The sequence below is a fragment of the Trichoderma gamsii genome, assembly GCF_001481775.2.
Source record: "Trichoderma gamsii strain T6085 chromosome Unknown Scaffold_13.2, whole genome shotgun sequence".
Lineage (NCBI taxonomy): Eukaryota > Fungi > Ascomycota > Sordariomycetes > Hypocreales > Hypocreaceae > Trichoderma > Trichoderma gamsii.
In genome coordinates, this window is record NW_020171350.1 from 530,321 (window position 1) to 551,433 (window position 21,113).

General features: G+C 50.5%; 3 protein-coding genes across 3 annotated transcripts; 2 read left to right on the plus strand and 1 right to left on the minus strand.

Annotated features, from left to right (window-relative positions):
• Positions 1-134: 134 nt before the first annotated feature.
• TGAM01_v204593 (hypothetical protein) lies at positions 135-3,067 on the plus strand (the record flags this gene model as incomplete). The annotated part of the gene is made up of 4 exons (XM_018804508.1): positions 135-338; positions 410-2,558; positions 2,623-2,984; positions 3,041-3,067. The coding sequence occupies 4 exons, from the start codon at positions 135-137 to the stop codon at positions 3,065-3,067; spliced, it is 2,742 nt and encodes a 913-aa protein (XP_018662321.1).
• A 601-nt stretch (positions 3,068-3,668) lies between these two features.
• TGAM01_v204594 (hypothetical protein) lies at positions 3,669-5,243 on the minus strand (the record flags this gene model as incomplete). Its single annotated transcript, XM_018804507.1, has 3 exons — positions 3,669-4,577; positions 4,643-4,909; positions 4,974-5,243. The coding sequence occupies 3 exons, from the start codon at positions 5,241-5,243 to the stop codon at positions 3,669-3,671; spliced, it is 1,446 nt and encodes a 481-aa protein (XP_018662320.1).
• Positions 5,244-6,966: 1,723 nt separating this feature from the next.
• TGAM01_v204595 (hypothetical protein) lies at positions 6,967-16,619 on the plus strand (the record flags this gene model as incomplete). The annotated part of the gene is made up of 2 exons (XM_024549459.1): positions 6,967-13,391; positions 13,460-16,619. 2 exons carry the CDS (start codon positions 6,967-6,969, stop codon positions 16,617-16,619), a joined length of 9,585 nt encoding a protein of 3,194 aa, XP_024405799.1.
• Between the last annotated feature and the right edge of the window lie 4,494 nt (positions 16,620-21,113).

The following is a 21,113-nucleotide window of genomic DNA, read 5'->3' on the forward strand; positions in this document are numbered from 1 at the left end:
GTAGCCTCCTGGACTGGATCTGTCGCCTAGCCTCGACTCCCTGACGCATTCACGCCAGCCTCTTCCAACGTCTGTGGTATGTCGTGAACTGTTTAAGACTCCCCTTCCTCTCCGCCGCATGGCCCATTTGCACGATGGAGTCGCGACGGCGTCACCCGTTCAAGAAGCTCATCCGCAGAATAGCCAGTCTAATTGACCACCGCCCAGCAGATTCTTCAGAGCAGAAGCATCCCCAGACCTCATCAGCATCGCGGCACCTTTCGCTGCCCTCCCTCGTCGCCATGGCAGAAGAGGAGGACTTCTCCTCCTTACCGCTCCCCGACCGCTTTTCACACAAGGTAGGTGCTTTGGAACAGACCTCGCCGAACCCTCTCCTGGCTGACCTGACTTGATTTTGTTTGACATGTAGAATTGGAAAGTCCGCAAACAAGCCTACGAGGATGTTGCCAAGCAGTTTGCCAAATCACCGGATGAGTCCGACCCGTGTTTCCGACCCTTTCTGAACGACCCGGGGCTGTGGAAGTCTGCTGTTTCCGACTCCAACGTGGCTGCCCAGCAAGAGGCCATTATCTCTTTGTGCGAGTTCCTCAAATTCGGCGGACGAGACGGTGCGTTGCGAACGCGTGGACTCACAATCAGCCCCATGGTTGACAAATGTCTATCATCAACGCGACCTGCTATCAAGCAAAACTCTCTCGAGGCATTGCTGCTATATATTGAGCTCGATGTTTCTGCTCCCGTCATCGAAGAAGTGTTACCCGGTCTTGGTAACAAAGTGCCCAAGAACGTGGCCGCTACTCTCAATGCCCTGACCCAGATTGTACACAACTACGGCTGCAAGGTTGTCGACCCGAAGCCTATTCTGAAAGCTCTACCCAAGGCTTTTGGTGCTGCCGACAAGAATGTGCGTGCCGAGGCCACTAACCTTGCCGTGGAACTCTACAGGTGGCTGCGTGAAGCTATGAAGCCCATGTTTTGGGGGGATTTGAAACCTACACAGCAAACCGATTTGGAGGCACAATTTGAAAAAGTCAAAGCCGATGGCGCTCCTAAACAAGAGCGACTACTACGGTCTCAGCAGGAGATGGCTGAATCTGGCGGCGGCGGCGGAGGCGAAGAAGGCGAAGAGGAAGGTGAAGAGGAGGCAGACGAGCCGGCCGAGATTGATGCTTTTGCCTTGGCCGAGCCGGAGGATGTACTGAAGAAGATGCCGCCAAACTTCCACGAGCTTCTTGCCTCGTCCAAATGGAAGGATCGTAAGGACGCCGTTGATGGGCTGCACCAAGTACTCAATGTTCCTCGCATCAAGGACGGCGACTTCAACGAAGTAACGAGAGGCCTTGCCAAGTGTATGAAGGATGCCAACGTTGCCGTCGTTACTCAAGCAGCCCAGTGTATTGACTTATTGGCGAGGGGATTGCGGCAGGCTTTTGGCAAACACCGCGCCACAGTGATGCAGCCGATATTGGAACGGCTAAAGGAGAAGAAGGCTACCGTTGCCGATGCTTTAGGAGGGGCCCTTGACGCTACCTTCTTGGCGACGTCATTGTCCGACTGCCTCGAAGATATCCTGGCTTTCCTGGCAAACAAGAACCCTCAGGTGAAAGAGGGGACAATGAAGTTCCTCATCCGTTGCCTGCGGACTACGCGCGATGTCCCTTCCAAGCCCGAAATCGCCCAAGTCTGCGAAGCCGGAAAGAAGCTGCTTTCCGAATCAAGCCCGGTCATGCGAGATGGAGGTGCTGAGATTCTTGGAACTGTCATGAAGATCATCGGCGAACGAGCCATGAATCCCAACTTGGAAGGCCTGGATGATATTCGAAAGACCAAGATCAAGGAGTACTTTGAGGCCGCTGAAGTCAAGGCCAAGGACAAGCCCAAGCCCGTTGCGAAGCCGGCTCCAGCAGCGGCACCGAAGAAAGCCGTTGCAGGCAAGAAGCCTGCATTGGGCGCAAAGAAAGCGGCTCCTGCTGAAGCCCCTGCAGCAGCTCCGGCAGCGAAGCCCGCAGGAAGCAAATTGGGCCTACCAAAGACGGGCGGCTTGAAGGCCCCCCAGAAGCGGCCGCTTGCAAGTTCTGGAACTACATCACCTCGCCGATCCGGACCAATTATGCCACCGTCTGACGATGAAGAAGAGCTGCCGCCAACACCGCAGCCAAGAACTGCGCCTTCTCGTGGTCTGACAGGTCGTTCCCTGGCCAAGCCTGCTGCGGCCGCTGTGCAGATGCCTGCTGAATATTCTCCTCCTCCTCCAAGTGGCCTTTCCGCCATAGAGAGGGCTGAGCTGGAGGAATTGCGGACCGCCAATGATCGCCTAACTCGCCACATCGACGACCTGCGACAGGAACGAAGCAAATTCGCGTCGGAGATTCAAGAGCTGAAGAATCAGAATGCCAGCCTCATCGAGGACCACACACGGGATGTATTGAGTGTCAAAGCCAAAGAAACCCAGCTTGTCCGTGCTCGAAGCGATGCAGAAGCGGCAGAGCAAACCAATGACAGATTACGGCGTGAGCTAGACCGCCTAAAGAAAGCGCTCAGCCGTGCTGAGGCAAACGGTAAGTTTCATTGCCTTCTAGGTACCTCTATTTTCTGCGCTGATATCTGACCAACCGAATGCAGGCATGAGATCGCCAACACATGATGATATGTATCGTGATACCATGGCTGCCCCTAGCACCCGCAGTAGGATGAGCCTTGCTAGCAGCCTATCCGATGAGAGGGAAAATGGCGATGCTCCATACGCACGAAGCAAGCTAAGTCCGGACCTGCGCTACGCGGACAGTAACGGATCGTCTGGCCGTGAATCTCCTGCTCGAGGTTATAGAAATATTGGGCGGCATGACGATGGCAGCGATTCTACCTTGACGTCAGGCAGAGACCGCCCAGTATCATCGTTGCCGCAGGCCTCAAACGGAGTAGAGAGCTGGAGGCGAGCAGCTGAGGTAACAAGCCAGTTGAAGGCCAGAATTGAACAGATGAAGGTATGCAAAGAGACGTCTTCAAAAGGTCTTGATTGTCGACTTCTAACATTCAGCAGGCCAAGCAAGGATTTGCCAGACCTTAGGAAACGAATCACGAACTTGATGGATACGATCAACAAAGCATCACGATATAAGAGATTCCTTGTACTTGATGACAACCTGTGATATTGGTGAAACAAACATACGTACAGAATCATTTGCTGGGCCACGCTACATAGCTTGACATGACGAAATCTTGTGTGCATTTTTAGGCGTTGGAACCCATACCCCCTCTTTTTTTTAAAAAGGAGAAGGAGAGAGAAAAGAAAAAGATATTTGGTTGTTAGAAGTATACTGCAGACAAAGTGCTTTGGGAAACCTCTTGGCGTGAGAGGAAGACACATATAGGATTGAAGGTTGAAAGGTATGGATGATGCTGCCTGAGCAGCAACCAAAGGGGCCTTTTATTATGCCAAACTTGAACGGCTGTGGTGCATTTTAATTTACGAGTTTTTTTTTGTCCTTTCCGCATTAATATGTATGTGTGGGCGGGATAAGGTGAAACTGCTTTGTTGGCTGGTGTCAAGATTGTATGAAAAGGCAGGAAGACGAACTGAAATTAGGTAGTTTATTAAACTGCTGCAATGAAGCTAATTGGCTATGAATGCATCAAGAATAATCTGAAAGTTGGTTGTTTCTGGTGGTTTATTTCTTCTTCTTGCTGTCTTTCTCAGACTTGTCTTTGCTCTTGTCGTCGCCCTTGCTCTTGTTGTTGTCTTTGGACTTGTCGTCATCCTTGGACTTGTCGTCCTTGGCTTCGTCTTGTTGGTTGCTGTCGGTGTCGTCGTTTCTGTCTTCACTCTTGTTTTTCTCATCGCCTTCATCCTTCTCATCACTTTCATCCTTCTCATTACTTTCATCCTTGTTGTCCTTTTGATCCTTGTCATCTTTCTTCTCGTCCTTCTTCTCGTCCTTCTTCTCGTCGTTTTTCTCCTTATCATCATCGTTTTTCTCATTGTCATCGTCCTTCTTCTCCTTATCATTGTCGTTTTTCTCATTGTCATCGTCGTTCTTCCCCTGGTCATCTTCTCCGTCGTATTTTTCATCTTTCTTCTTGTCTTTACCATCATCGCCCTGTTTATCTTGTTTACCCTTCACATCTTCCTGCTTCTTCTTCTTTTCAGCCTGTCCCTCTTCTCTAGCCTTCTTGGCCTTTTCCTTTCTATTCTTCTCTATCTCTTCCCTCTCCAATTTGGCCCAGTCTGTGTCCTTGTCGGCAAGGCCCGGGTCCTCCAACCGCGCCTTTGTACTTTTCTGGTCGAGCTCTCCACGCTTAGAAATCTTGGCGCGGCCGACGAGCGAGACGAAGATGGAGAGGCCGACCATGGCCGTGAGGAGGAAGCGGTATTTTCCGTACCACGGGGGTGCCCATCCGCGCTTTGCGGCGCGGGAATCGGCGTAGTAGAGGGCGACAAAGGCGCCGAATTGGGCCGTCAGGGCGTATTCGAGGGGCATCATGAGCGTGGGCCAGGCGAGGATGGAAGCGCCGAGACCCATTCCGTAGCGGAAACGAGTGCGGTCATGCTGTGGCTTCTTTTCTGCGTATTCGAGACCCTATGTAATAAAAAATGTCAGCTATTTCGGGCTTCCAGGTGGTAAAAGCAGGTGGAAGGGCGTACCCAGTGAATGGCTCCGAGGAACGAGATGATTACGGCGCCGTATCCGAGCTGCAGAGGCTCGATGAAATCAAGCAGATATTTTGCCGTGTCGTGTTCTAGAAGAATGTGGTCGAGAATTCGGTTGCCACTTGGGACGTCCTTGTTGAGATTCCAAGCTAGGAAGACGGTCGAGAGAGAGGTGGCGAGATAAGGAACTGTTCCTGATAGACCAAGAATGTGAGATTCTCGGGGGACCGTATCCAGACGGAACGTATCTTTGACCATGTCCTAAGAAAAGAACACTTGTTAATTTTTAAATGTTACGTGAAGCAGTAGCTTGAGCATTTCGTACAATATCGTGCTTGAGACCCGCGTTTACTTCTACGGCATCTTTCTTTCTCTCATCGGGTTCAAAGACGCTCCGGACGCTGCTGGTGGTGGAAACATGCTCGCTCGACTCAAGTTTCTTGGGGGGAGGCTTTGGAGGGTCGTCGGAAGAGCTGGAAAGACGGATTGTGTTGTATAACGGACGCCGTTGTGCGATTGACGATGGTCTTGGAGAAGCGAGTTTTGCGCCGAGTATCCGCCCCGGGGATCGCAGCAATGGTGAAGCTCTGAACATGGCTTTGGAGGCGTTTTGAAGTGGTTATCTGAAAAAGGAAATGTTCATTCGAATCGAACAAAGGAAATATACAAAAATGGACGTATCGCGGGGAGAATCTACATGCAGCAGGAGATGGATAAGTGTAAGTGGGCTTGTCTCAGCTCTTCTGGACCATACTATTTGGGTTTATTATCTTGATTGTCCCTTTTATTTAAAAGTTCAGCTGCGATCAGAATTGAATCGCAATTACTTGATAGGAAATAAATACGATAGGTTAAACAAGAATCCGATCAGCGCGAAATGGAAAGCAGTGATGCTATGATGACATTGCTGGGATGGTGGTCGTGACGTAATGGCCACATGCACTGGGGTATGACGGCGGGAAAAACGGGAGAGGCTGCCGAAAGGTCGGATTTGAATGGCTATAAGTGTGATAAAATGGAGAAGGACGTTTGAATGAAGGAGACTTTGTTTTTAGCTTTATGGAGGTTGTGGCGGTGCTTTTGAAGCTGCTGTAGCAAACAGTTCCCTATGGGGTTTCTGGATTTTTTGCTGATGCTGTTGCGTCCGGCACTTGCGATATGCCGAGATAGAGATGATGGAAATAAGTGAAACCCTGCTGAAAAGGTTCCTTGATTTATCAAGATTATCAAGCTCGTCCGGGTCTACGGCATTCGAAGTTTGCACTGCAATCTCAATTGATATTTAACTCGGCTTTAGTAGAGGCCTTCTCGTGGCGAGGCAGGTTGTTGGCCAAAACAGGAAATAAGCCCAATAAGGCACGAGGGAGCTGTCGAAATCTCGGAGCCAGTACGAGGTACCAGCACTCCACCAGTTTACGGCATGCATGTGGTCGCGAAATTTATGTTTGTATGTACAGAGTCTGGTTACTTGTTTCGCATTGATGGTTTAATTAATTCCCTCCATTAAGAGGCCTTCCCAGGTGTTCATGTCCACGTCAATCACACCAACACTGAACTCGACGCCTTAATAGCAATTGGCCGGCGTCGAACTGGCGGGGCAGCCCTTACGTCATCGCCATCCATCATGGACACTGGACGACAGGGGGCGTGTCGCTATATCCAGGAGGACCCAGCGGGCTGTACCGCCTGTAGCAGGTACCCGACGGCGCTGCAGCTGCCCGCGAGCGACCTGGAGCGCGCTGGAGCTGCGCTACAACACGTCCCTCTCGTGAGATACCTGATGGAGTTCCTGCCATCGATCGATTGACGTCGTCGATCTGTACTCGTGGCCCAAACACCAACACTGGAACTACACTCAAGACAATTTTTCTGGTCTCTCAGTCCTTCATCCAGATCTGCTACCTACCGCACTGCACTCGCACCGCCTCGCACACCTCAGGCCTGATTCTTTGCGACTCGTCTGTTTTCTTTGTGCCTCTGCCCCTCCTGTCAGGCTGCGACGCATGAACGCACTCCGCTCTGCCTACAGCCGACGCCTACGAAATCACTTCGCTTCGCGCCCAATCTCCCCACTTTGAAGCGGATTCTACAATTGTTTGCTTCTCCCTCTGCCTCTCTCGCTGTGACTCGGGAACTCACAAAGCAGCAGCTCACAGGCACCAGATCGCGGCCGCGAACGACTCAATCGACCGGCGAGCACTCTGTGCAGAGCCTCCTCCCCCCCCCACCGCCAATGTCCTTCCCATAGGCCCTCGACCGACAAACTCTCTCCAACGCTCGTATCCCCGGCCCGGGTTACGGCATAAAACACCGGCAAGATGTTGGAAGGACTCGTCGCCGGCTTGCTCAACCGCTTCCTGGGCATGTACGTCAAGAACTTCGATCCCACACAGCTCAAGGTTGGCATCTGGTCCGGCGACGTCAAGCTGCGAAACCTCGAGCTCCGTCGAGAAGCCCTTGATCAGCTCAAGTTGCCCATCAACGTCATCGAGGGGCATCTGGGCGAGCTGACCCTCTACATTCCCTGGTCCAACATTCGGGGCGCTCCGGTCAAAGTCTTTATCGAAGACGTATACTTGCTGGCGAGTCCCAAAGAGGAGGCCGAATATGACGAGGATGAGGAGCAGCGGAGGAAACAGAGGCTCAAGATGGAGAAGCTGGAGAACGCCGAGCTGCTGAAAGAGCGCAGCAAGGCTGGCATGAGCCAAGAAGAGCAGAAGAAGAACCAGAGCTTTGCGCAGAGCTTGGCCACCAAGATCACGGACAATTTGCAGATTACAGTCAAGAACATTCACATTCGATACGAAGACTCCATCTCTGCGCCTGGCCACCCATTCGCCCTCGGTGTCACGCTTGAACAGTTTAGCGCTGTCAGCGCCGATGGCCACTGGACGCCGTCCTTCATCCAAGACTCGACAAAAACGACACACAAGCTCGCAACGCTGGATTCTTTGGCCGTGTACTGGAACACCGACTCAGAGCTCTTCACCAATGGCCGCGACCCAATATCTCACGAGGACATGGTCAGCAAGTTTAAGAGTACGCTTGCCAAGGTCCACGTCGTCGACTCGAGCAATCAGTTCATTTTGAAGCCTGTCAGCGGACAAGCAAAGATCGAGCTGGATAAATCTGGAGCTATCGAAGCGCCCAAGTTCAAAGCCACCCTCTTGTTCGACGAGATTGGTGTTGTATTAGACGACGACCAGTACCGGGATTCATTGATGATGGTGGACCTATTCCACTACTTCATTCGCCACCAGGAATATAAAGCACTGAAACCAAAGGGCGTCACTCCAAAGGAGGATCCCCGAGCTTGGCTGCTATTTGCAGGAAATGCCATCTTGGGTAAGATTCATGAGAGGAACCGTAAGTGGTCTTGGGATTACTTCAGAGAGCGCCGCGATGATCGTAAACGGTATATCGAGCTATTCAAGAAGAAGAAGCAAGGACTTGCTTTCGAAGCCGAAGAAACGGAGACTTTTGATAAGCTTGAAACGAAGCTTAGCTATGAAGACCTTAGATTCTGGCGCTCGTTAGCCCGCAACCAGCTAAAGAAAGAGAATGCAGCTGCCCTGAGCAAGCAACCTCAGCAACCACAGCAGCAAGGTTGGGTTGCCTGGATGTGGGGCTCCAAGCCAACGGGGACCATTGAACAAAACGAGGAGAACACGCAGATGACGGAAGAGCAGCGTAAAGAGCTGTACGAAATGATCGACTGGGATGAGAAGACTGCCCTCGCCGAAGAAGTTGATGTCCCACGTGAAGCCGTTAACATGTGCATTGAGGCATCACTCAGAACCGGCAGCTTTACGCTAAAAAAGAGTCCTCACCACAATACCATGGATCTTCTCAGCTTGCACTTTGACGTATTCAAAGCCAAGGCTCTGCAAAGAAAAGACTCAGTCCTAGCTAGTATCAGTCTGGGCGGCCTACGCGTCAATGATGGCACAACTCCCGACAGTCTTTACCCAGAAATTGTTCGAGTCAAAGACGCCCAACAGCGCAAGGTCATCTCGCTTGAGGAACTAGAAACTACTGACGAGGAACCGTTTTTCGAGTTTGAGATTGAACAGAACCCTCTGGAGCGGGAAGGTGACATCGCGATTGTAGGCAAGCTGAAGCCTCTCGAAGTTGTCTGGAACCCCAATTTCGTTGTGGGGGTTGTTGACTTTTTCCGGCCTCCGGAGAGGCACATGGAGTCTATTGCTGCTTTGATGGAGACTGCCGGTGCTACGGTTGAAGGCCTCCGTGAACAAACGCGAGTAGGCCTGGAGTTTGCACTGGAGGAGCACAAAACTATCAACGCCGAGCTGGATCTACAGGCACCGCTCATCATCATTCCAGTTAGCATCACTACCGAGCGCTCGACGTGTCTTGTTGTAGACGCAGGTCACATGCACGTCAACAGCCAGCTGGTCGACGAAGAGACATTAAAAGAGATCCAAGCCAAACAGCGCCAGTCGTACAACGAAGAGGACTTTAAGCGCCTTGAATCTGCCATGTATGACAGATTCATCGTCAAATTTACTTCAACTCAAGTCCTCATCGGGCCCTCCATTGAAGAAGCCAAGTCTCAATTGACCAGTAAATCTGGTGGATCTCCTCTACATGTAGTGGAAGAGATCAATGTCGATTTTGTGGTGGCAATGTCAATTTTACCCAAGGCACCTAACCTCACCAAGCTGAAAGTCTCTGGCCATCTGCCCATGTTGCATGCCACGGTCTCTGATACCAAGTACAAGAACTTGATGCAGATTATCGACGTTGCAATACCAAAATTCGGCAAGGAGACGGAACAAACCGTTGCACCTACTCCTGGAAGACCACCGTCCTCACGGTCTTCACGACCACGGCTGGGCAGCAGTGCTTCTAGCCGATCGGCGCTCAGGTCGATGCGTAACCGCCGACAATCTGCATTCCCATTCCTGCAGTCATCTACGGCAGTCATCTTGGAGGATATTGATGACGATGACGACGACGACTTCGAAGATGCTGAAGACGGGAGTCATAGCGAGCAGTTCAAGATGCAGCAGCGGAGCTTCGAGTTCAACTTCAAAGTAGACACTCTAAAGGGCTCGCTTTATCGAAGCGATCCAAACAGAGCGAACCCCGATGCTCTGCTTGTGGAATTAGTGGCGGAACGCTTTGATCTATCCTTCTACACCAGGCCCTATGACATGGCAGCGGAAGTTTCCCTTGGGTCGGTAACAGTGGACGATTTTGTCGATAACCCGCCGGCTGAATTCAAATCTATCGTGTCTTCTGGCGACCGAGAGGATCTTCAAGCTGGGCGAAGCCTTGTTCATGTAAAATTTGTGCGAGTCAATCGCCTATCCCCAGAATTCATGCCTGTGTATGAGGGTGTAGAAACAAACATTACCACAACCATATCTACCATAAACCTGGTAGTCACCCGGAAGACTCTCCTCACCCTGCTGGACTTTATTCTCGTCACATTTACAAGCAACAATGGCGACGGACAGGCGAGCCAGGCTGCTCCTGCTCAAATTGGCAATACCGAAGACGACCTAGCTGTAGGACCCGTCGTTATTGAAGAGCCGGTACAGAATGTGAACGCTACGAGCTCGATCCGCGTCAAGGTGGAGCTGAAGAGTATACGACTTATCTTGAATAACGATGGTATCAAGTTGGCAACCCTTTCTTTCAACCACGCTGATGCCGGTATCTTCCTTCGAGGTCAGACGATGCGAATCTCGGCCAAATTGGGCGACCTCTCCCTCATCGACGACGTCAATCTGGGTGTTTCAGAGGATTCTCATCTCCGAAAGCTCGTTACTATTCAGGGGGATGACCTTGCTGATTTCCGATACGAGACTTTTGATTCTCAAAATCCCCAAGCGTACCCTGGATATGACAGCTCAATCTTCCTGCGTGCGGGCTCCGTCAAGGTCAATTTTGTAGAGGAGCCTTTCCGCAAGATTATCGACTTCTTGGTCAAGTTTGGGAAGATGCAGGCACTGTACAATGCTGCACGCCAAGTTGCCATGAATAGAGCCAACCAGATACAGCAAAGCCCAAGCAAAATTAAGTTTGATGTTGTGGTTAACACGCCGATTGTCGTCTTTCCGCGCGCCGTCATTCCTGGTCGCCCCCAGCGTGATCTCGTCACGGCTTACCTAGGAGAAATTTATGCGCAAAATAAGTTCGTCCCTCTTGATGACAGCAGCAACGCCAATGTGGCCATGAAGATTTCTACAGGAATCAGGAACATTCGCCTTACTTCAATCTTCCATTATGCTGATGGCAAATCTGAGGAGTTGGAGATGATTGACCACGTCGACCTTGGGTTTAACATCACCCACGCTGAACATACCAGTGGCGTGAAACGGCCAGATACTGAAATCGAAGGAACAGTATCTGACATCAAGCTCCAGATAAACCAGCACCAACTCAAATTCTTGATGGAGATTTCAAGGGCCGTCCCCGCTGCTTTTGCTGGGGACGGCGATGCCAACGTGGAGGCCGAACGACTTGTTGACAACCAGACTCTGGAGCGCGCTAAAGCCTCGCCAGCTGATGACGATCAGTCTACGAATGAGCAACCGCTAGTTGATCTTAGTCCTGAGCTGGGTTCAGCTTCTAGCGTGTGGACCAAGCTGGATTTTGTATTCAATGCGAACACCATAGGCCTTGAAATCATCATGGCTCCGGACGAAGGGCCAGTCAAAGATGTAGCCGCCTGCAGCCTTTCACGCTTCTCTCTTGACGAAACTCGAGTCAAGACAAGAATGATGTCTGATGGCTCAATCGAAGCTGAGCTCCTTATCCGCTCTTTCACAATCTACGACAGTCGTCCTAGGGATACGAACAAGTTCCGCCGAATCATGACGTCTTCCAATAAAGAGGCGCAACAGTTGATGGCCAGCGTGACAATATCTGGTGGGCAAGAGCGTAATATCATTGCGATAGCCACCATTGACAGCCCTCGCGTCATTTTTGCCCTTGATTATCTCTTTGCCCTTCAGAAATTCGCTACCGAAGGATTGACGACGCCAGAGGAACCAAGTCTGGTGGAAACTGAAAGTATTCTGAGCTCTCCTGAGGAATCTGATACGGAGTCGATGCAGGTCACATTCTCGCAGCGACCGTCGATCAGTTCCCCACGACCTAGCATGTCTCCAGGAGAAGAAGCGCAGCAGAATACTCAAACTCCGATGAACATCGCCTTCCGAGTCAATCTTGTAGATGCTCAAGTCATCTTAATCGCTAATCCCTTGAGCTCCAACTCGGAAGCGATTGTTCTTGGAATTCGCCAAGTCCTTCTCTCAAAGCAGCATGCCCTTACTTTCCAGATTTCCGAAATTGGCATGTTTTTGTGCCGGATGGATAGGTTTGAGACTTCTCGCTTGAGGATTGTTGATGATTTCTCAGTCCAATTGGGCATGGATTCTCCGGATGCGAACTCGACAGACATCCATATTGAAATTGAGCCACTTATCCTAAGACTCTCCTTGAGAGATATCCTACTTGCGCTCCAGATTGTGGGAAGGGCAGGAGAACTATCTGGGAGTGACTCCAAGGAACCAAAAGAGTCAGCTGCCGATCAGAAGGCCAAGCAACTGCGGTCCAAAGCCAAATACAAGCGCGGTGATGCCTCAACGGCAAAGAGTAATACCATAAAGACAGCCTCCACTTCGGCGGCTACGAGAGCGGTAGCTCAGAAGCCGTACTCTCCCCCGAAGAATGAAAATCTGTCTGCTACTATTGATGGTATTCGAATCGTGCTAATTGGCGATCTCCACGAACTTCCTATCCTTGATATTGGAATTCAGAAGTTCACTTCGGTCGCCGAAAACTGGTCGTCAAATCTCAAGGCTGAAGCTGCCATTGACATGTACTCCAACGTGTACAATTTCGCAAAATCAAGCTGGGAGCCTCTTTTAGAGCCATGGCAAGTTGGCCTTGGAGTGGCAAAGGATTCCGTCAGTGGACTTCTCTCCGTCGACGTCGTGTCAAAGAAGACGTTTGATGTCACAGTTACAACAGCAACAATTGCATTGGCTTCCAAGTCATTTGACTTCTTGACAGGATCCGAGAATGTCCTTGACAAGCCTCGAGGCGTTGAAGCCCCATACAAAATCAGAAACTACACGGGCTTCAATGCTGTTATCCACTCCAAGAGTCCTATAAGCTCTGAGCCTATTACACTGCAGCTCGAAGATGGCCAAGAAGCCCCGTGGAGTTTTGAAAATTGGGAGAAGATGCGAGAGAATATTCTTGCAGAGTCACATCAAAACGATGTTGGCATTCACCTTGAAGCAAGCGGGTTCGACCTTATCAAGAATGTTTGCCTCAACCGCGAGGGTGAATTTTTATACAGCCTACGTCCCAAGACCGACAATGTCTTGCATAAGCTTTGTGTGGAAGTTAATCTAGGAGCCGACAATGTCAAATATGTCACGCTTCGATCCCCGCTCGTCGTCGAGAACGCTACCCAGATTCCTGTGGAACTCGGTATTTATGACGCTCAAGATGGTCACCTTCTCAAGATTGAAAAGATTGCTCCTGGCGATTCACGACCTGCTCCTGTTGGAGCCGTGTATGAGAAGAGGGTTCTCGTGAGACCGGACAGTGGATTCGGATATCAGTGGAGCGCGGAGCAGCTCTGGTGGCAGGATTTGCTGAAGCGCCCGACGAGGCAGCTGGTCTGCAAGGGTGAAAGTGGTGATCCGTTCTACTTCCAAGCGCACGCGTCGTTTGATAGGTCGAATCCCAATACTGGGTAAGCTTGGACTTCTTATTTCTTATCTACTAACTAGGTAAGCTGTTACTGACGTTTCTTCCATCTAGATCGTACCCGTACATGAAGATTAAGCTGTCTGCACCCGTTACTCTCGAGAATCTTTTGCCATATGACTTCAAATATAGAATCTACGACAAAAACACAAAGAAGGATTGGTCGAATTTCCTTCGCAAGGGTGGCGTTAGCCCTGTCCACGTTGTCGAGCTCTCTCATCTTCTTCTGCTCAATATCGACATGCAAGATACTGTCTTCAAGCCAAGCGATTTTGCTATCATCAACTCCGGTACAAACGAAGATTTCCGCAAAGAGTCACGCATTGTAGTCAAAGACGACCAAGGCCTTTCCCTCAACCTGAGTCTTCACTACCACAAGGTTCCTCAGAGTGGTGGCGCTTTCAAGGTCACAGTATACAGCCCCTACGTCATCCTCAACAAGACTGGATTGGATCTTACAATCAGGGCAAAGAGCTTCCTCCAACAGGCAAAATCGGCTGCTGGTCAATACCCGCTCATTGATACCTCTGAAAATGGCCGGCCCAAAGCGCTGCCGTTCATGTTCTCATTTGGTAGTAGCGATGATACCCGCAATCGAGCTGTGCTCAAGGTAGCAGACTCTGAATGGAGCAAGCCTCAGAGTTTTGACGCGATCGGCAGCACGTCTGAAGTCATACTCTGTCATTCCTCCAACAGGAGCAAAGAAATTCACTTGGGTATAACAATCCAATCTGGCGAAGGAAAATACAAGATGACAAAGGTTGTCACGCTCGCGCCACGCTTTGTGCTCAAGAACAAGCTGGATGAAGAGATTTTGATTCGAGAATCTAGTTCGTCGGGCTACATGACACTCGCGCCTGGTGCTCTGCAACCGCTTCACTTCATGCAAAATTCTACGGTCAAGCAGCTGTGCCTCTGCTTCCCGGGAATGAATAATCAATGGACGTCTCCTTTCAATATTGCTGACATTGGAGTTACTCACGTCAAAATTGCCAAGGCAGGCCAGCGTCAACGCCTCATTAGAACAGAGATTCTTTTAGAAGACTCGACTATATTCCTGCACTTTAGTGCTGAGACAAAGAACTGGCCTTTTTCGATGAGAAACGAGAGCGATACCGAGTTCACGTTTTATCAAGCAAACCCCAACGTTGAAGAAGACGATGTAGAAGACCGAAGCGGCTGGAAACCTATCCGATATCGCCTGCCACCTAGGAGTATCATGCCTTATGCGTGGGATTTCCCAGCGGCTAAGTTCCGAGAGGTGGTCATTGCTACGGCTGGCAAGGAGCGGCACGTCAAACTGGCAGAGATTGGCAATCAGTTCCCAATGAAGTTTACAAGTCAGAATGGCACTCAGAAGATCATTGATATCAATGTTGCTGCAGACGGGCCCACGCAGACGCTCATTTTGAGCAACTTCCGTCCAAGCCAAAGTTTGTACAGACAAAAGACCCTGTCGAGAACGAATACTGGACCCGAAGCTTTTGAAGTCAAAGATCAGAATACCGGCGCGACGTTTATGGCTCAGCTTAAACTGTCTGGCGTGGGCATTTCTTTTATCAACTCTCAACTGAAAGAGCTTGCTTATATCACGTTCAGGGATGTTCAGTTGCGCTTCTCAGACTCGCCAGTGGTTCAGACTGTGTCGTTGGCCATCAAGTGGATACAGATTGATAATCAGTTGTATGGAGGACTGTTCCCGATGGTATTATACCCCAGCGTGGTGCCTCAAAAAGCACAAGAGATTGAGGCTCATCCATCGCTGCACGCCATGGTAAGCCGAGTGAAGGACGACTCGTACGGTGTGCTCTACATCAAGTACGCAAGTATTCTACTGCAGCAAATGACGATTGATCTCGACGAAGACTTTGTGTTTGCTCTCTTGGACTTTTCGAACATTCCTGGAGCCAGCTGGAGTACGGAGGAAGAAGAAGGCAAGCTTTGCGATGAAGATTTGGACATTCCAGAGCCGAGTGAGCGAGAATCTGGCCAGGACATTTATTTTGAAGTTTTGAACATCCAACCGATGCAAGTGGATCTCAGCTTTATGCGTACCGAGCGCATCAATGTTGAGGACAAAACTTCTACTCACAATCCGCTCATGTTCTTCATGAACGTGATGACGATGGCTATTGGTAATGTCAACGATGCGCCGGTGCGATTTAATGCACTCATACTAGAAAATGTGCGGGTGTCCACACAGGTGCTTATCCAAAACATTTCCAACCACTACAGCCAAGAAGTCATGTACCAGGTTCACAAGATTCTGGGCTCTGCCGATTTCTTGGGTAATCCGGTAGGCTTATTCAACAACATCTCGTCAGGAGTGAACGACATCTTCTATGAGCCATACCAGGGTCTTATCCTTTCCGATAGGCCCGAAGAATTCGGCATGGGCATCGCAAAGGGTGCTGCGTCGTTTGCCAAGAAGACTGTTTTTGGATTTTCCGACAGTTTCTCCAAGTTTACTGGTAGTTTGAGCAAGGGCCTTGCCGCAGCGTCCCTGGATAAACAGTTCCAGGACCGACGACGAATTACCAGGGCAAGGAACAGGCCGAAGCATGCATTGTATGGTGTGGCGGCTGGCGCAAACAGCTTGTTTACGAGTGTGGCATCTGGAGTCGGTGGGTTGGCACTCAAGCCTCTGGAAGGTGCTGAGCAGGGAGGTGCTTTGGGCTTCTTCAAGGGCGTCGGCAAGGGTGTGCTGGGATTGGCAACCAAGCCGGCAGTGGGCATTCTCGACATGGCCAGCAATGTCAGTGAAGGCATCCGCAACACCACGACGGTATTTGATGGGAATGAACTGGAACGCACACGACACCCTCGTTTCGTACCCAGCGATGGAGTCGTGAGACCTTATAGCTCCAGAGAAGCACTTGGACAGTACTGGCTGAAACAGGTGGACAACGGGCGATACTTTGACGAGCAGTACATTGGGCATCTCGAACTGCCCAAGGAAGACATGGTCGTGATGGTGACATTTTCGCGTATTCTGCTGATTCGATCTCGGCGACTGACCAGCGAGTGGGACGTACCGCTAAAGGACGTTCAGACGATTGCAAAGGAGCGCACGGGTATCAGTCTGTCTCTGAGGGATGGGGCGAATGGGCCGTTTATTCCCGTGGGAGGAGGTAGTGAGAGGAGCTTCTTGTATAAGATGCTTGGGGTGGCTGTGGAGGAGTTTAATAGGAGGTTTAGGGGGAGTGAGAGGTGATGGTGAAAATGATGCGTGTATTGTATTTTAGCAGTATGTTATGAGTATTTTTATGAAATGACTATGATGATTGTGTTAAAGCGATGTTGTCATTTTGGATACTTTGGATGAATGTGACCGTTAAACTCACCAGACTGCACTCATCAGCTTGCTATCAAGCCTCAGAAGTTCGATGATTCCTGTGGTGTTCCTTGTCATTATCAGGCTAGAGCTCTCATTTCAACTTGGGTTTCAAAAACATTATTCTGATAGTATGAGAACGTGGGATTACATGGAATGTTCGAGCAAGACATTAGGCCCGATATCCTATCTCTCAATGCTCATCTATAAGAAAGTGGTGCAAGGTTCAACGATGGAAGTGTCTGTGAATGCATGCACTACTGCCGAAATGCTAGCCTTTGAGAAACTTTACTTTATCAAGGAACTTGTCGATATGTTTGTTCCATTGTGCATATCCGCCTTAATGGTGAATTATCTTCCATTTTAGCCTGGATTATAAGTCAAATGTGACAACTCAGGCATGATACGCTCGTCCCCGTCTCGTAGAAGGCTAACATCATTGAAAGGTATTTATTTGTAACGAACAGACTATCGCTTTTATGGTGTCTGTTTTACGAATTCTTCACTAGCTGCGTATCTTATTGATTGGCATTGGCTTGAAGTGGTGAGCTGGGTGAGCTGTAAATTCCGTAAGTTATCTGATGAGTGTAGTGGAGGTTAGTTGTAACTGTTTAGCAGAATGAGGTATAGCTAACTAGGTGTATTGGAAACTAGCTAGCCATTAGATATCGGAGTTTACTGTCAGATACGAAGAGAGTTGTAATGGTTCTTAAGTCAATCTTGTGAATAAGGCTAAGAGCCTCTGTACTCATCTTTCTCCCAGAATGGTCGACGTGTCGACTCTTACTAGAAATTATGTGCAATAGACCAATCATGATTTGGATACTCCACGAAAAGGGTTCAAGCATTGTTCCCCGAAATCAAACTCAGCTCAAGGCAATTTCATGCAAGTGATTATGATTGGCAGCAAAACGTGCCTGGTGTCGTACAGTCAACGTATTCGGACCTCCGGCCGGCAACGGCAGCTCATCTTCGGGCGGAACCGATGGAAGCAAGCATCTGAGAGATTTGAGCAACTACAATTTCCACTATCGGTACCGAATGAATGGTTCTAGAGGAGAGGAAACAGGCTATGATAGCGCGCGCCCTTGGCTCGCTCGGCAGGTGGTGTCTTTACTTGGGCGAGGCGGATTTCGTAGATTTCTTGTTAGCTGGGGGAGTGTGCTTGGAATGGCGTTATTGCAAGGGGTGGGATGTCTATTGTAGTCAATTCGTGGTGTAAACAATGGAAGATGGGGTCAACAATGGTCGCTAAGCATCCCGAGATACTTCATGTAGCTGTATGGTTGTGCGCATGGTGGCGGTGGTGATTGGTGATGTCGATAACGGTAAATGACGCATGTAGCTATCATTGATGCCCCATCTTTTCCCCAGCTCTTCCCCGTGTTTTGTGAGGATCCGACGCAATGGATTGAGTTGAGCTGAATCTCTCCGTCTGGGGGAGGCCGTCTGGGGGAGGAGACAGCTGCAATATCGGCAGCCGCCGATGGGACCTGGAGATGCTTGCGGGGGTGGAGGAGGCCGGACGGAGGAGGCCGAAGGAGCGGCAGCCAGAAGGGCAATTCTCCAGACTTTGACAGTAGCTTTGTGCTTGAGGCTAGAGCAACGGATCGCGGCTGTACATGGGGATCGCGCCTCGGTCAATGCGGGCAGTAGAACGAAGAAGCTGTTGGGTCTGGAGCTCGATTGTATAGACACCCCTCCCTCCTTTTTTACGTTTCTTCTCCATTTTGCTAGCAGTAGTGGTCAATCTATTGCATACCTTTTCATGCTTTTGTCCCCTGGGGAAAATAAAGATGGCAGCGTAGGTAATGATTAGCAAATATCTGGAGAATGGGTGAAATCAGTAACGTAATGTATTTGGCGCGTGGAGCTGACTTGGCCCGTTTCGGCATGATTTCCTGGGTGGATTGACCTGGGTTAGGTGCCAGGAGAAGCTAAGTAGGTAAAGATTCGGCAAACGAATGAATGAGCAGAGACAGAATCTTGGAAAGCAATTGTAAAGGCCATAAAGTTCTTCTTCTCGTGGGTAAAGACGGAGTCGCATTCCGTTCTAGTCTCCGGGTGGCTTGCCACGAGGCAAAAACGTGGAGTCTTGTTGGAGACAGCCTCACCGGCAGGGCAGCAAAGTGAGCTGGAGAAAGCAATAAAACCTGGGGCTGGCGGTGAAGGGCGGAACGAGATTGTGGAATTTGAGCTGAAGAAACGAGATTTCCTGTGGAGAGAAGCTTGTTGTTACGAAATGCCAAATTTGCAAAAGGGCAGATGCGGTTTGAGGCGGGTTATGACAAGAGAATACTCGTACTCGCTGAAGAATCGCAAGAAGTGCTCTGTCTCTATTCAGTGCGAAGCACGCACATCGTACAGAATGCAAAATTTCCTGCATCGTACCTCGATTGCCGTGCAAACTAGCACAAGCGTAGATTCATCTTGCCGCCTCAACATTGTCATTCCATTCTTGTCGATTAATCCGACACTTCTGGCTTCTAGCTGGTACTAAAACAGGCCGTGTGCTGCGATTGTGTGTGAGCGTGTGTGTGGAGAAAAAGCCAAAGACCGTGGAGAAATTGGAGAAGAGCCGGTCCGGTTTGAAGTGGTGGTCGCGTGTCTGGCTGAAAATCCGGAGCACTCACAGCGGTGTCTTGTTCTCCCCCACATTATTGAGGGCTGTTGGTGCGATAATGCGCATGATGAAGCTGTGATTGTAACTTCATTTATCACTGGTAGGTATGCTGCTGCTGATGACATCTTGACGAGGAGCAGCTCGGTTCCCGGCACGAAACACCCGCTGCAATGACCTGGTAAGCCCAGCGTCGTACTGCTTCTTGTCGATGATGAGATGAGAATGAGACTCTGTCATTGCCTTAGACTTGCCCCGAGTCATCGCCAACCAGGGAGATGAATCTGGCACCCCAGCCCGAGAAGTTGGCCGGGGCTAACACACGCCACCTCAACTCAAAAGCAATTGTCTTATTCTTATTCAACTGTAATTAAAAGTTCCGAAAGCTGCTGTGCTTCTCGAGACGCCGGCTCCTAGCAGCTGGGAGCTAAAGTCATAAGCCATGCTCCACGGCAGTGGTGGTCTAGCGCTTTGCTTCTGCTCCTGTGTAATAAGAGGCATTGAAGGTGAAAACTAGCGTTTGCAAAGGCTGATGGCCGAGCCTGCTAGACCGGGATCCCTTTGATTAGGCAGGCGGGTAGTATACTGTATCTGGGTCTCGGAAGTCGTATGTGCACGAGACCTCCGAGCGTAAAAGACAAGATATGGAGGACCAGTCCGGGGTTACTATCGCGCTCTTTGTACGTAATTGCTGGCTGCTCTCCGGGGTAGTATCGCTATCGGAATGCCGCCACGCATCTGATAGCCACTCCTTTCTGCCTTGCTCTCTCAGCCCAAGCAAACAATGATCGGTTGGCTCGGACAGATGCAAGACAGCAATCGTCAAGCGCTGATTGACCGAGCCAGAACAGGGTTGGCGGACGGGTAGATACGATGCTGGCAAAGGTTCCTCGCACTGCTGCAGCAGGGTGTGCTACGCGAGCCGAGCCTTATCAGAGGCATGTGTGCTGTATGGCCGTTTCTTCAGTGTGCCAGGCTAAGCAGGCATCGCTGGGCTTGGCTGCTCCGTGCGTGAGAACCGTCTGTTATTTGGTGTTTCCCGCCGCGGATTGGATGGCCTTATCAGCTTGTCAGCTCTGCTAGCTCCTCCACCCCTCCCTCGCCCATATCGTCTCTGGCCATCTAGATTCGAGCCCAAGCCTCTGCGGAAAGGAGCGCCACCACCAGCGCCGTGTCTTGCTGGCTGGCCACAGCAGCGGGTGGCTGCCTCTGTGAACCTTCCAGAACAGGCAACGAGGCTCAAGACGCCACTGATCAGTGATCCCAGCAGACCAGAGCTCACCGGGTATCCTGCTCGGCTTGGTTACAAGTCTGGTGCTGTCCGGGACACAACGCCCTGCCTTGTCTTATCTTGCCCAGGGGGCGATGCGAGCGATGCCATCGTGTGTTGGCCGGCCATTAATCGTACAACCCAGGACTGATAGTCGCTGAAGAAGCAGCCCATGACAGATTAGCGGACCGTTTGTGAGAGCGGAGAAGATGGGGCCACGACTGGCCTGGAGCGAAGAAACGAGGCCAACGTCCTCCACTCTGGACTGGGCGAACTTATCAGAGGGCGCGCCACTGATAAAGGCACCGCAGGGTTTTTCGCCTCCCGTGATGCCTCGCCGTCTCTTGCTTTGGATCATGGCTCGCGATAGTGCTTCGATAGCGTGTCGAATACGGAGTTGTGTAGAATGAGGGCGGACTTTGGACTCCCTGGAGATGGAGAACTGAGGGCTTCGACTCTGGGGTAATAGCGTAGACGCTCCTTT